The sequence below is a fragment of the Accipiter gentilis genome, chromosome 24 (genome assembly GCF_929443795.1).
Source record: "Accipiter gentilis chromosome 24, bAccGen1.1, whole genome shotgun sequence".
In the NCBI taxonomy this organism is placed as follows: Eukaryota; Metazoa; Chordata; class Aves; order Accipitriformes; family Accipitridae; genus Astur; species Astur gentilis.
In genome coordinates, this window is record NC_064903.1 from 1,360,092 (window position 1) to 1,374,549 (window position 14,458).

At 54.6% G+C, this 14,458-nt stretch overlaps 2 protein-coding genes across 8 annotated transcripts in view; one reads left to right on the plus strand and one right to left on the minus strand.

Moving 5' to 3' along the window:
* LOC126050064 (uncharacterized) overlaps positions 1 to 14,458 on the minus strand; it is a 31,257-nt gene that overhangs the window by 2,340 nt on the left and 14,459 nt on the right. For all 7 annotated transcript variants that reach the window (XM_049827444.1, XM_049827438.1, XM_049827441.1 and 4 more), the window contains exons 11-13: positions 13,547 to 13,623; positions 10,432 to 10,516; positions 8,242 to 8,363 (exon numbers count right to left, since the gene is read on the minus strand). In XM_049827444.1, the coding sequence (XP_049683401.1) occupies positions 8,242 to 8,363; positions 10,432 to 10,516; positions 13,547 to 13,623 (284 nt within the window). The remainder of the gene's footprint in view (positions 1 to 8,241; positions 8,364 to 10,431; positions 10,517 to 13,546; positions 13,624 to 14,458) is intronic.
* LOC126050073 (uncharacterized) lies at positions 994 to 6,958 on the plus strand. The gene is made up of 6 exons (XM_049827466.1): positions 994 to 1,147; positions 1,896 to 2,225; positions 2,354 to 2,623; positions 2,819 to 2,878; positions 3,949 to 3,997; positions 5,129 to 6,958. The coding sequence occupies exons 1-6, from the start codon at positions 1,063 to 1,065 to the stop codon at positions 5,139 to 5,141; spliced, it is 807 nt and encodes a 268-aa protein (XP_049683423.1). The 5' UTR covers positions 994 to 1,062; the 3' UTR covers positions 5,142 to 6,958.

A 14,458-nucleotide genomic window follows, 5' to 3' on the forward strand; every position in this document is an offset into this window, starting at 1 on the left:
GCCACGCAAAGCACCACATAGGGTTTTGCTGCAGCAAAACAGCTCTGTTGTTTGTGCAAGAACCCTTCACTGCCCTCCTAAGCTGCTAAGGTGATGGAAACCATGTGGGGAAAGGGAAAAAAATCCCAACCTGCCTTGTACTTTATGTGATAAATCTTATGCAGGAGCAGTGGGACTCTGCCCTGTGCAGGCAGAGCTGTTTCTCAGCCATGGTCCCATCCTCTCGCACAGCCCTGCCTTGAGCTGGAAGGGTGCTCCGGCAAATTATTAAACCCCCGTTCTTTGTTGCTGTCGTGGGCTCCTTCACCTGCCCTCACAGCCACGCAAAGGCCCCACGGGGCCAGGGACTATGTTGATGCCGTTCCCCCAGCGCCCTTTTTGACCTGGCATTTGGGGTTTTATTTTTGCACCGTGGCAAATGGAGCTGGTACAGGAGGGGCAGCAGGAGGCATCTGGGTTTTTTTTCCCCTGCATGTTAAGTTTGGCTGCTCTAGGAAGGAAAGGAAAGGAGAGGAGAGGACAGGAGGAGAGGAGAAGGAGGAGGAGAGAAGGAGGAGGAGAGGAGAAAGAAGAGGAGCAGGAGAGGAGGAGAGGAGGAGAGCAGGAAGAAGAGGAGGAGGAAAGGAGGAGGAGAGGATGAAGAAGAGGAGGAAAAGAGGAGGAAAGGAGGAGGAAGGAGAGGAGGAAGAAGAGGAGGAAAAGAGGAGGAAAGGAGGAGGAAGGAGAGGAGGAAGAAGAGGAGGAGGAGGAAGAGGAGGAGGAAGAGGAGGAGGAGGAAGAAGAGGAGGAGGAAGAAGAGGAGGAGGAAGAAGAGGAGGAAGAAGAAGAGGAGGAGGAGAGGAGCCGGGGCAGGCCGGGGCTCCCCTCGTTGCTGTGCCAAGGTCACCCCGCTGAGCGACAGCGGCAGAAGCCGGCCGGAGGGGCGGGGCTGCCGGAGGGGCGGGGCTGCCGGAGGGGCGGCTCCCCGAAGCCCCGCCCCTCCCCGGCCCCGCCCCGCCCCTCCCCGGCGGCGGGAGCGTCCCGGTGCCTCGTGGCGGAGCTGCCTCCGCTCCGGCCCCGCCGATGTTGCCCGTCCTTCTCCTCTTCCTCCTCCTCCTCCTCCTCCTCGCCGGCCCCGGCGGCTCGGCAGCCGGCCTGGGGATCACAGGCAAGTCTCTGCCAGCGGCGGGGGGGGAGGGAGGGGCAGGGGGATGTGCGCCCCCGCCCCAGCGCTCCCGGGACCGCAGCCCGGGTGGGTGAGGGGGACGCGGGCACACGCTCCAGGGGCGCCCGTGGGCCTCGCGCCGGGCGTTTTGGGGTGTTTTGCTGGCTTGTGAAAAGTTGCGAGTTGCAGCAGGGCGAGCCGGGCTGCGCCTCGCCTCGCCTCCCCCCCCCCCCCCCCCCGGGCTTTGGGGCTGCAGGGAATTCTTCCTGGCTGCTTTTAGAAGAAGCAAAGGCAAATCCCAGACTTGGGCACTCCTTAACCCCCTCTTTTCCCCGGACAAAAGCTTTTCCAGGAAGATCGGGAAGAGGCTTGCGGGCTTTCCCGTTTCTTAGAGCAGTTTCTTGGCAGTGATCCGATAGGAAAGCGCCTGTGGGCGGTGAGGGCGCCTTGCGCTCCGTCACCCCTGGGTTTTTGGTCACCCCTGGGTACGAGCTGCTGGAGCTGTGCAGATACACCAGCTCACCATAAAGACCAAGAACTGCGTTTTTCAGGCAAGAGATACGAAGGGAACTTGTACGCAACCGTCGGGACCTGCTGCTTTTCCATGTGGCTGCTTAAAGCCACAAATAATTGAGTCCCCAGCGCTGGTGTTTGCAGAGTGGCTGAGCCAGGGAGGGTTTCTGTGGCCACCTCCCAGGTGGATGAAGTTGAATCTCGGTAGCCGTTGAGTAACGTCTCATTTCTTTTTCAGCCCGCACGCTTTCTCCATGCTACTCGGCTGACCTCAGGCCGGCGTCGGACAGACTTGTCTCGGCCGTGGGCTGCACTGTGCTTTTGACGATACCGCCGCTGAAGGCCAGCAAAGTTGTCTTCTGGGAATATAAAACTGGCCCAGAAGAAGGAGTCATCGTCAATTATGCTTTCGATAGACCCGCAAACACTTCTCGCCCCTATGAGAATCGCACGAGGTTCAATGAAACGGACTTCTCGCTGCAGATCGTGCTGCAGCAGGGAGACGACCGGCTGTACCGGTTCAGGTCCGAGTCGGAGGCCACGGGCTGGTTCCAGCTGCGCGTTGTCGGTGAGTGGTGAGGTAGCAAACCCTCCGCCACAGCCGGAGAGCTTGAACCGCTGCGGAGGAGGGTGCTCTGGTTCTGGCACCCGGGGAGCCATGGGTTTGAATGCTGACGGTTGCTCTGTTTCTCCCAGAACCACTGTCCGAGCCAGAAATTGTGGGCAACTCGTCAGTGAAGGCAGGAGGCAACACCAAACTGGTTTGCAATGTCCTGGAAGGGAAGGCAGACTTGTACTGGTGGAAGAAAAATGGGGAGCTGCTGCTGGGAAGTGACCACATCCAGTTTGTTGACAACACCACCCTGTGCATCGTTAAAGCATCGATGAACGACAGCGGCTACTATGCTTGCGTGGTCCGCAACGAAGTCAGCCAGAACGAAACCTCCTTCCTGCTCCACGTTCAGAGTAAGTGGGCATTTCTTCCTGATGCCCGGGAAAAGAAACAAGGGAAATAGCCCCAAAACCCACATCCTCTCGCCCAGCGCCTCCATGTCCCTGTGCCGAGCGTAACTGCCCAGCAGCAGGCTCTTTGCTTAGAGGGTGTGTGTAGGGGGTTAAATTCAGTCTGGCTGCAGAGACTGTGGATCCTCTCCTTTGCAGACGCTGCGAACGTGGTGTTGCCCGTGATCCTGGTGTGCGTTATCATCGGCTCGCTCGCAGGTGAGTGCTGGGGCTGACCCTTTACCCTGGCTTTTTGGCTGGCTGCTGCATGGCTGGTGGGCTCTACGGCGCGGGCTGCGAGGGAGAAGGGATGGGGTGAGAGGGTCTGTGCTGGCTGATGCGGCACATCCTTGCTGGGACCTGGCTTTCCCACCCAGGCGTCCCATGGGCCAGGGCTGGGGCTTTGTCACTGCCATTGTTTGAAGCAGGGCGTCCCCAATCTGACGAGGTGATGTTGTCTTCCGTTGCCTTCCCTTGCCTCCCTGCTCCCAGACATGGGAGAGTTTTCATGAAAATGTCTCCTGCGTGTCCAGAGCAGGCATGAGATTATACTTTACTTTCCTGATCTGGGCCAAACCTCCCCATCCCGAAGTCCCATGGGCACTGGGGGAAGTTCTAGGATGAGAGCACTGAGCCCCTGCTACCGCGGTCTGCTGCAGTTTTCTGCCCACAGAAGGGAAATGTGCTTCCTTACTCAGTGTTCTTGCTTTTCCTCCTTTTTTGGAACTGAAGAGCATTTTTTCCGGTCTGTCCCCAGTCCCTGGCAAAGTGGGGATTTTAATTCTCAGATCGCCAACTGCAAACTTGGAGGGGGGAAAAAAAAAAAAGGAAATGCCCAAGTCCGGACCCGAGAAGAGGGTCTGGCAGCTTAAAATAGAAGTAGGAGGTTCTCCCTAGGTGATTTATATGTATGTTTTGCTATTGCACAACGTTTTCAGGTTTTTCCTGTGAAAAGCCTCCAGGCACTGGGTAGGTGCTGGAAAAGCTCATCCTGCTCGTCATCCCCGTGACGCTCCCCTTGTACCCGCTCACACGTGGCCAGAGCTGGTGGCCGGCTCTGCTCCCCGGCCATCGGCTGGGCTGGGGCGATGGGTACCTGTGGGGCAGCGTGGAGATGGGCAGGAGGGTGGTTTACCTCCAGACCCCAAACAGGGAGACAAGCCTTCATCAGGAGGCTCATCAGCGCTCCCTCCTCATTCTCGGCTCAAGGTTTCCTGGCCGAGCGTTGCTGTGCTTTGTCTGAGCACCATCTCTAGGGCAATTAATGGAGATGACTGGTTTGTCCCCAGGTGTCTTCGTCTGGTGCAGAAGGGACCGCCCGTGTCGCAACGGCTGTAGGTAAGATGTCTTTAGCCCCTCTCTCGGGGGTGGCCCTGCTCCTCCACCTGTAGTTACAAGTCAAAATTTATTATTGGCTGGAACCGAGTAAGCCAGACAAGTGGGAGAGTTCGGGGTCCTTTGCCAACCTCTCCTTGCTCATGTAAGAGGCAGCCGAGGGGTTGCTCTTGCCGCTCCGGGGCCTCAGAGGATTTGCTGTTCCCCCTGTTTAGTCCCCACTGGCATTTGCTCTGGAAATATCCTTGATTCCGCCACCCAGAGCCTGATAGTGCTGGTTATCTCTGGCAGAGCAGGTGCTGGGCACCCCTGGGCAGCGAGGAGCCCAGGGTCACCGGCAGCTGGGAACCTCGGAGTTCCTCCTGGCCCGTCATCCATTTGTTCCATCACCTGTTCTTGCTCTAAGCTGGCTTTTTAATTTCCATTACACATTTTCTGAAGCTGGGTGTACTAGGGTAATAAGTGGTGGTCCTGCCCCAATTCCTCCCATTGTAAAAGCAGGCAAAAACTCACGCTGTGATTTTTGGGAGAGCAGAATCTTGCCCGAAGGGGAAAAGCTCAGCTTCTCCAAAGCACGTCAGTGGCTCAGATGGGGCCAAACTCTGGTTTCCAGTAATGCTTTCCAGATTGGCATAAACCAAGCTGCTACAGCCCCTGGGGCAGAGTGGATGCACTCTGAAACATGCTTCTTAATGGGTGGGGGTTTTTGTTGAATTCTCCGACGGGCTCCAGAGGTTTCTGGGAACTGAGTGATTCTCAAAATCTTCTCGGAACTTGCTCACTCTGTGTGACCACAAAAAACTCAGGCTGTTAACTGAAGCTTCCAGGAGGGTGAGGACAAGGATGGGATCCCCTAAGGATAGGAAACGCCATGCTACGCTGCAGCCAGTTGAAAATAAGAGAGCTCTTGGTTGTCTTGTGCAGCCAGGTCCCAGATAACTCCTCCCAGAGGTAAGTTGGCTGAGGTAGCTCCTGAAATTTGGAGTAGAGTGCAAGTCCAGACCTTCTCAGCACTGCCACCGCCAGCGTGTGACACCCTGTAGCTGCCTGGGGCCTCAGAGGGGGTCTAAGTGAGTGGCAGATGGAGGATCCACACCCAGGAGATGGCTTAGATGAAGATGTCTCTTCTTGCAGGTGGAGATCTTGAGTGGCTGCGCCCTTGCTGCCTTCTGCTGACGGTGCTGGTGGATGCTGCCTGGGGAGTGCTGGATGTCTGATGCTGTCCCAACCTCTTCTGGGCTCACCTCCGAATTGCTCAAGCTGCTGAACCCCACAACTCTTTGTTTGTCAAACACCGTCTTGGGCTATTTCTATGTCGTCCTGGGTGCCTTGCACATCCCTGGGGGAGAGGTGGGCATGGTCGTGCCCGCTGACCCGGCTGCCGCTGTGCTCCAGACCTCCTCACCTCTCCTGGCTTTCTCCAGAGGCCGTGTGGGGTAAGTGCTTGCGGATGGGCTGATGGCTCTGGAAGGAGCCACCATCCCCGCTGGACAAACACACGGTCGGTCTGGGGAGTGCCCTGCTGCCAGCCCCTGCCTCCCCAGGGCTTGAGCCCCTCACCGTGGCCTCGCGGTGTGCTGCTGTGCCTGAGACTCGGCCAGCGTGGCTCAGGGGCTGAGACCGTGGGCATTCTACTCGGTTTGGCCCTCAGAGGGAGGAAAAAAGGCAGGGTTTTGCTGTGGTGTGGACTGGGGAGTCTAGGAGGTGAGCGGAGCCAGTGGAAGGCGGCAGGGGATGGAGGAGCCGCAAAGGAGTTTTGTTTCAGAAAGGAAACACCAAAGAAATCCCTGTGGCCGGCTGCGTTAGAGCAGCGATGCAGCCTGGCATGGGAGACGGAGGGATGCTCCTGAGCGCATCTCCTCTGTCCTCCAGCCTTGGCCTCCGGTGGGATCTGGGGACGTCCCCTCCTCTCCCGAGCACTAGCCGCCTGGGTCGTACGTGTGCTGATGCAAGCTTGTCCTTCCCTTTTGCTGCTCCTGTGCACGATGGTGGACTTGGTCTGGTTTGATATGGCCAGGGCAGTGCTGCTTCTAGCCCCTGCTCCTGTTGCCTCCCTTCCCCATGCTGCTTCTGCAAAGCTCTTCTGGGCTTTGCTTGTGAAGGGGTCATTATTCGTTCTTATAGTTGAAAGTACTTAGCCTGGATGCACGACTGGCATCTTCGTCCTGGAGAAAACTGGATGCTCTCCCAGGAGTGCTGGACCTCACAAAGTGCCTTGCTGATCATCAGGCTGGGGCGTTTGCACCCATCTTTCATTCTGATGGGGACAACCCCAGGTCTAGCACCCTGTCTGAGCCGGTCCCCAGCACCTCTGTAGGGACAGGCGTTTTGGGTGCCCTGGTCTAGCTACTGGATGGTCATCTCTCTCCCAGAGCAGCTGGTGGCTTGGGGACCGGTGCTTGCTCCGAGCCACAGTCAGCAAATGGCGAGTGGTACAGGTGGATGGTTTTGTTGCTTGGGTCTTGCCTGCAGACCTGCTGCTGCAGCAAAGGGCTTTCCTGGCCAGGGGGAGTGGTGGGTTTCCCGCTCCTCAGAGTTATCCCTTCTCTTTGGAGAACAGAAGTGCACCCAGGAGATGCTCAAATCATATCCCGTGGTGTGAGCAGTCGCTAAGCTGTCCCATGCCTCTTTCCGGGGCAAATGGGAAAATGGTGGGAGACTGAACTGGCTCGTGGCCTGACTGTCTTGGATGCTGCCTGCTCTGCCTGCTCTGCCACTGCTCCGGCAGACGGTATAGCAAGGCTCTGTCCCAGGGAGATAACCGGGATATAAAGGGGCCAGCAGCAAAGGGCCATCTCTCAGCCTGGGATTTTGTGTTGCAGTTAAAGCATTCAAGGAAGCGGAGAAGTTTGGGAGGAGTAAACTAGATTTCAACCTCAGTTTTAAGCTGCAATGCAGGTTGTCAAGTTCGCTGTTGCACTTACAGGTGTAAAACGAATGCAGCCATATGTTTTACAAAAATTACTTTTCTAAACTTGCTGGAGAGTTGTCTGTAAATCATTTTGGAGACGTTGTGGTTTTTTAATGTCTGTTGCTACTAATAAAAGTGCGTGCGTTATCCCAGTTGAGATTGTTGTCATCTTCAGGGGTGGGAAATAACAACTCGGGGGTATCTAAAGGCTGCGGTAGCGGAGGGATGTGCTCCCCGCTGCCGGACCCTGTGCAGGCTTCAGGCTTCGGTGGTGGGTTGCGACTGGTGGCAGACCTTGAAGATGCCGGATTTACCCCGGTCTCCAGCCCTGTGGGAAGAGCTTGGGGAGGTTGTTTGCTACTGCTGTGGGGGTCCTGCATCCCCATCCCCTCCCTTGCCGGGCAGCCCAGCTCCTCCTGCGGGGGTCACAGCTTGGATGACTGAGCTGTGGTTAAAACCAACCTGGCAACCTTCCTCCAAAGCCGGGTGAGGATATTTTTAACCTGTATCAGTTCCCTGAGTCACTGGGACCTGGCAAGCAGCCGCCCTGGCACAGCCCTTAGTCCCAGGGGTTGCTGGACTTGTGAGAAGATGCCACCCAAGTGAGACAGGGTCAGAGATGCTTTTCAAGGGAGGTTTTAGCTTCAAGGTTTATCTGCTGGCCTTTGTATGCAGCTTTATGCATAGTAGCTGTGTTTGTAGTCAGAAAAGCCTCCTTTAGCTGTAGGAAATACCTTTGTGCATTGTAAAAGCTAAATAGCCTTTGGGAAAGACAAAAAGTATATGCAGAGTTTAAATGTGCCTGGAGTAAATAGGTCCCTGTGTTTGTATAACGGAGCATGTCAGATGTGCTGGGATATACCTGTGGAAGAGATGTTGCCAGCATCCATCTCCGCGTCCTCATCCTTGTGCTTGTACCTTTGTGTCCTCCCTCCCTTGTGTGTCTCTTCCCCCTCCCTGGGAAGCCTTGGCAGCTTAATGCGCCTTACACTTAATTAGCAAAGCTGTTGGCAAAAGGCTGTGAAATTCAATCATTTTGCTGTAGCAGGGTAGACAAAATCTGACCAAGCACCTGTCCCAAGCAGCAGAAGTGTTTTGGTGTGCTCAAGTCTGCCAAGCAAACAAATTACTACTGGTAAAGCAAGTATGTGTTTCAAGTTACTACAAAATTGCTCCCAGAAAAGCAAGTATATGTATATATTTCAAGCTACTACCAAAATTACCACTACTAAAGCAGCAAGTATCTATGTATCTACATATCAATATTAGAAGTATGTATATCTGTGATTAATTTCTTATATGAATACCTGTATATACGTATTATTTGAAACGTTACCAGTATAGTGCTCATCAAACTGCTCCCAGGAGTGAGGCCAGTCGATGATGGACAAAGTCTCCCTGCATGGATGATCCACGTCAGGAAGTCTGGAGTCAGGCAGGCATCTCGCGGCTGGGGTCCTGTCTCATGTAGAGAAATTCTTTCAGGGAGAGACTGTTTTGGGTAGATTATACCGCAGAGACATGAGGGGGCGTAGGACACCACTATTGGAGCTGACGTTTCTGTTTCACTTGGAACAGCCCACAGATAATGTTGTTTCCTATTTTTCTCAGGCCAATTTTTGCTTTCCCGGGCTGTTTCTCTATTCCTCCAGCTGAAGCAGCCAATACCTGTCACTGATTCCTACTTTCCCAGACAGTTTTTCACCTTTTTTGACTAATTTTCCCCTTTCCAGATGAGAAGTTGTTGTTTTTGTGGTTATGGTTTTGTGGTTATGTTTCAGGCTTTCCGGTACCCAGCTGCGCTTCACGGATGCCAGCTGCGCTCCTCAGGGATGCTCCTGGTCTCCAGGCTGGCAGTGCCCAGGCTTGCAGACATTTCTGCTGTCAGCATTTTAGCAGACATTTTCCGTCAGTATTTTTCCCATTATAACGTTTAAGGCTGCTCTCATCAGATGCTCACACCAGTCCCCGCCTGTCACTGAGTCCTTACAGCACATCCCGCATGGGACGGAGAGTGGGATGACAGAGATAGGTAAGAAAGGATTTAATAAGAAGCTGGGGCAGACTGTGGTGATCAGGGCTCAGTCAAATAAGCACTGCTTATATTCATCCAGCCCCTTTTACCCTCTTCCTCTCTACCCCTTCCCCCAACCATTCCTTAATAAGTTTTGTGCAGTGCCACATCCCCCCTCAAACACCCCGAATCCTCTTGTTCCTCCTGCTTCCCCCCTCTTATCAGTTGCAAACTCCAGGTTTGTCCTCTCCAAAGCTCTGCCTGTCAGTTCTTGGTGGCCCATCAATCTGTGACTGGAGATTTTTGGTCTTTGGCATCATCTCCCTTCCCCCCCCACCTACCTGGGCTGTTTCTCCGTGTGCTTTTGTTTATCCCTTCCCCCTTTGCACAGGAAAGGTCCTTGATCGGATAACCTGAAATGCGCTGGGACAGGATGGATGCAGCTCTGGCCTGATACCCCGGGGGCCTGGAGCTCTCCGAGAGCCATTTCACAGGGTTTGTAGCTCGGTGTAGTTAGTTAATTGTATTCTGGCTAATGGCTGGAGCTCCCTGGGTTTGCCATGTCCCTCGTCCTGGTCCTGCCATGGGGCTGCAGTGACATGCAGGCTCCTGGCCCAGCACTGTCTGGCTGGAAGGTTGTTTATCTCCTTGCTATGGGGTGGCAGTCCGTGCTGCCAGTGTTTCTCTGGGGCAGAACCCTTCCCTGCCCCCCCCCCAGCGAGCCAAGACCCCAGTGGATCCCCCAAAGCTGCCATCTGCCTGCCCAGCCATCACTGCCTGGCTCCTGACTCTGTCATCAATCCCTCCCCATCCTCCTCCTCTGCGGGGTCTAAGCTCAGCAGGGGCAAAAAATGGTGGAATTCTCAGGTTTGATCCACAGCATCCCAAACTGCTCCTTGTTTGCTGCCTGCAGCTGCACTCTACAGCCAAGTGTTACTGGGTACGTGTCCCTGCCCTGGGCTTTCCGTCCCTGTCCGAGCCACAGCGGTGGAGCACCCTTCTCCCGACCATAAATCCAGCCAGGGAGAGGGCTGTTCCTCCCCCAGCGAGGAGGGACACCCTGAATCCAGCCTGGTGGGGACGAGGGATGTCTCAACGTAGCCGACAGGATAAGTGAATGCGGGAAGAGAGCCCGCTGCTACCCACAGCATCCCTGCCGGCATGGCTTGGTGGGGATTCGGCAGGGCCATGGGCGCTCAGCTGGCCGGAGCTCAGGCAGGGGAAGCAGGGCTTGAAGTAAGGAGGTTGAGGGAGGTGGTGATGGTTGGGGGAGAAGCCCCCCCCAGAGAGGGTGCAGCACCCAGCACCCTCCTGTGGCTTAACAGCCCGGATGAGTCCTGGCTGCACCAGGGGAGACCTGGAGCCCCATCCCAGCCAGGAAAAAGCAGGTCCAACGCAGAGTGAGAAGCTGGCTTCTTCCGAAAACAGCATTCCCCTTTCATCAATGTAAACCAGCGCCCGGCTGGGAGCTGAGGGCAGAGGCAGCTGCGGAAATGGCAACAAAGCCCTCACCTGGGCAGTGAGACCTGGTCCAGCGCTCGCCGGGGCGGGAACCAGCCCATGACGGGGGTCGGGAGTAGGATGGAGTCGTCTTCTGCTGCTTGAGGAAGCAGGATGGGATACACAGGGAAGTATCCATGTAAAAAACATTTATTAGAACAGCTATAACAAAGCATAGAAAAAAGCAACATAAGGGGGTTTTTTCCCTCTGTTTTTTATGGATGAACACATTCTAGAGCTGACATCCTGTCCAAGGGGGACAACAAAAAGTACTTTGGCAGAACTTACTCCAACCTCATGTAAAATGCTACAACCTGCAAAGGAAACTGCTGAAGCCAGAGCATGAATGCAAGGTCAGTTAACCATGTGTCATGGTTTAACCTCAGCCAGCAACTAAGCACCAGGCAGCTGCTCGCTCACTTCCCCCCTCCACCCAGTGGGATGGGGGAGGGAATTGGGGGGGGGGGGGGGGGGGGGAGTAAAACTCATGGGTCGAGATAAGAACAGCTTACTAGAACAGAAAAGAAGAAACTAATAATGATAACAGTAATAAAATGACAATAGTAATAATAAAAGCATTGGAACGTACAAGTGATGCACAATGCAATTGCTCACCACCCGCCAACCAACGCCCAGCTGGTTCCTGAGCGGCGATCCCCCCAGCCCCGCTCCCCCCAGTTTATATACTGGCCATGATGTCCCATGGTATGGAATGTCCCTTTGGTCAATTTGTGCCAGCTGCCCTGGCTGTGTCCTCTCCTAACCTCTTGTGCCCCTCCAGCCTCCCTGCTGGCTGGGCGTGAGAAGCTGAGAAATCCTTGACTTTTAGCGTAAACACTACTTAACAACTGCAAACATCAGTGTGTTATCAACATTCTCCTCATACCAACTCAAAACCACAGCACCATACCAGCTACTAGGAAGACAATTAACTCTATCCCAGCCAAACCTAGGACACCATGGAAGGGAAATCAGCTCAGGCCAATCTAGTTCAGGGATGCTTTGAAATACATTAAAAAAATACATAAACAAAGATCCCACCCCAAAGGCACAAATGGACCTGCCTTTCCTGGTTATCCTTCCTAAAGGCAAGGCATCCTTTCCAGGGGTGGGAGTGTGGGGTCAAAGCTGTGCCTGGAGCTGCTGGCAGCAGACAAGGAAGGACAGGAGCAGGCTATGACAGACGGACAAGGGCTTGGGCCGAGTTTTCTGAGAAAGGTGGGGGGACACAGGGACATTTGCCTTGCAAGCTAGAGGGGAAGGTGTGATCGCAGAGCTGCCGCCCCTGAGAACCAAAAAGGGACTTAGAAAGGCAGGAGGAAGCGGTGTAGAAAGCAGCACCACGGATGGGTGGTGACACCAAAATCCTCAGTGGGCAGAGTCTGGCAGAGGTCTGCTAAAAAACAACCCGAGGTCAGCTTAAAGCTTCAGAAGCAAAAGCACAGGCAGGGCAGCTCTCTGGGAGCAGTCCATCTTGGGACTGCTTGAGCAGCGTGGTCCCCCTCTCTTTTATACCAGAACAACTATTGACCAGGCCAGCGGCGAAAGCTGGGAGTTAATCTGCTCTTTTGCAGTTGTCTAATATTAAGCAGCAGTACATTCTGGTTGAGCCAACTTGATCAAATTCCTTGAAATGCTCCAGAGCATCAGCTTGGTCCCTTGACTGACATTTACGTGTCTTTTTGGCATTTTTTTTTTTTTCTGTTGTCTCATTAACATATTAAAAAACGGAGGCGCGTGGTGTGACAGCGTTAGGATGGTCAACCTCTGGTTTGGAATCTGAGACAATTTCTGGGTCATGGAAAAGCTGCCCCTGCTTGGGTGATAACCAGCATTAGTAAGAGCAACGGCTTGTACTTTCTCTTACCCTGGGTTTTACAAACAGAGGGCAGGGAAAGTGGGTGAGGACTGTATCATTTGTCACCTGGAGCTACAGCTCGGACAGCTGGGTGGCAACATTTTTGGCAAGATTTTTGCCAAAAGCATTGCCCTGCTAGCACTAGGGTAGAGGCAGAGCTTACAGATGCCTTGCTTTGGCCGATGGCATCTTCCCAGCTTCTTGGGGCTCTTCCCCAGCTGCCCGCGGTGTGTGAGCACAGCTCCCCGGGTGGCGGAGGGACGACCATTTATTACCCTTCTTGCCTCTGTACTTGGGTTTCTTCCATCACCTGCTGAAAACACCAGGACCACGTCCTTTGGTGGCACGAAAGGGACCAGGAGCTCTTCAGCCACACTGCGCCCTCCCCGCCCCCCCCCCCCCGGTGCCGTTGCACTCATCTTAAACATCCCAATCCCTCAATCGCCCCCAGAAACTGCCCTGGGGGGAGGCAGTAAATCTCCCCCCGCCATGACCCCCTCCAGAGGTGGGGGGGAAGGCTGCAGCTGCACATGCACCAGCAACCCTGAAATGCAGGGGTGCAGCATCAGCCCCCACCCCGTGCCGACATCAAGCCTAAGGCTCAGCTGCGGGAGAAGTAAAAGTGTGGGGGGGGTCCCCTGACCCTCAAATCCTTCTGGCATCTCTGAAATAAGGAGGCAGAGGAGGAAGGTGGGAGTGGGGCAAGTCTGCGCTGGCGGTGCTGGCGTGGGAGGGAGGTTTCTCTAAGCCAAAGTGGGGCGGAAGAGGGAGGGAGTGAAGCGAATATTATAGAAGGCATTTGTATTTAGTTTGATGTTGTGCGTAAAGGACCTGTGGTTTTCCCCTGCGTCTGATTTGCAGCTGTTCCAGGTTAGGTGGAGTAGAAGAGTATGTTTTTACCCAAATCAAACTGCAGCAGCCCTGAGAACTGGCACACTCGGGACACCGAGATGCAGCCAAGCATGTCCCTGCAGTGGAGGTGAAACTGCAGTGCTTGGGGCATCGTCCATGGCACCCCCAAACCCAGGAAAGCTCCCCAGGACGTGGCAGTGACCCCACGGGTCCCATGGGACCAAGCTGAACTACAGCAGGCTCGCTGCGTACGCCCCAGGGTGAGGACAAAGCCTACAGCATTCTGCAGGAAGGCAGGCAGGTGCTTCCTTGTTATTATGAATTAAATATTCATAAATATTCGTTATGAACTAAATATTTGTCATTAAATAATAAGGATTTGCAAAAGCAGGGGACCAGCTAATGGCAGGGAGTTACCGAGCCGGCCAGGGCTTGTGCGGTCTGGGTGGCATGCTGTTTTTTCATCATCTTCTCCTTCTGCTTATTCCTGTGATCTGGAAATAAAGGAAAGGCCAAGTAACTCCTGGGTTTCCAACAACATCCCGGCAATTCGGGCCGCACCCAGCATTTCATGGAATGGGTGAAGAAAAGCTGGCTGCAGAGAGCAATGAAGATGGGAGCCTTTCACCAAGCAGAGCTCCTCTGTTTCCAAAACCAGGAGAGCCCCTGCACCAGGGGGCGAGGGGAAGCAAGAAGGCAGCATGGAGAGTGGACTTCTGCCTACGCCACCCACCTTGCCTGCAAGCCCGCACGGCTCTAACCCGCCTCCCTTTGGCTGTATGGACTCGCTGCAGTATTTCCTGTATTTCAGACTTGGAAATGGTCCGTGCACTCCAGGAAAGCATGAGCATCCCCTTTCAATCCTGTCCTCGAGGGCATCCTCTCCTCAACATGCTACTGACTCTCCTTCTTGCCAGTTCCCCGAGATGCTACATGTGATCCCGAAGGCTGAGCCAGTGTTTTCAGGTAGCCCACTGGGATGCCCAGCCGGCCCTCGAGACTGGGCCACCGCAGCGCCTGTGCAGGCCAGGGCCAGATACAGTTGCTACTCACAGCAATGGGGGCATTCACATGATGAGACTGCAGAAACCAGGAACTTTAAAAGGAGAAGCTGGAAAAACCCCAGCAGACGTGGAAATCATCTCCCTGACCTCTTCCTTCCCATCCCAGAGCTGGAGGGATGGAAAATGAACTACCTGACCTCACTCTGCAAGCCCCACTTCACTGGGATGACTGGTCAGCTGCTCTCCGCGGTCATAAGATGTTCCCAGACCTATTTCTGCCTGTTTATCAGATAGTTTTCTCCTCCCAAAGCTTGCCATAGCTGAG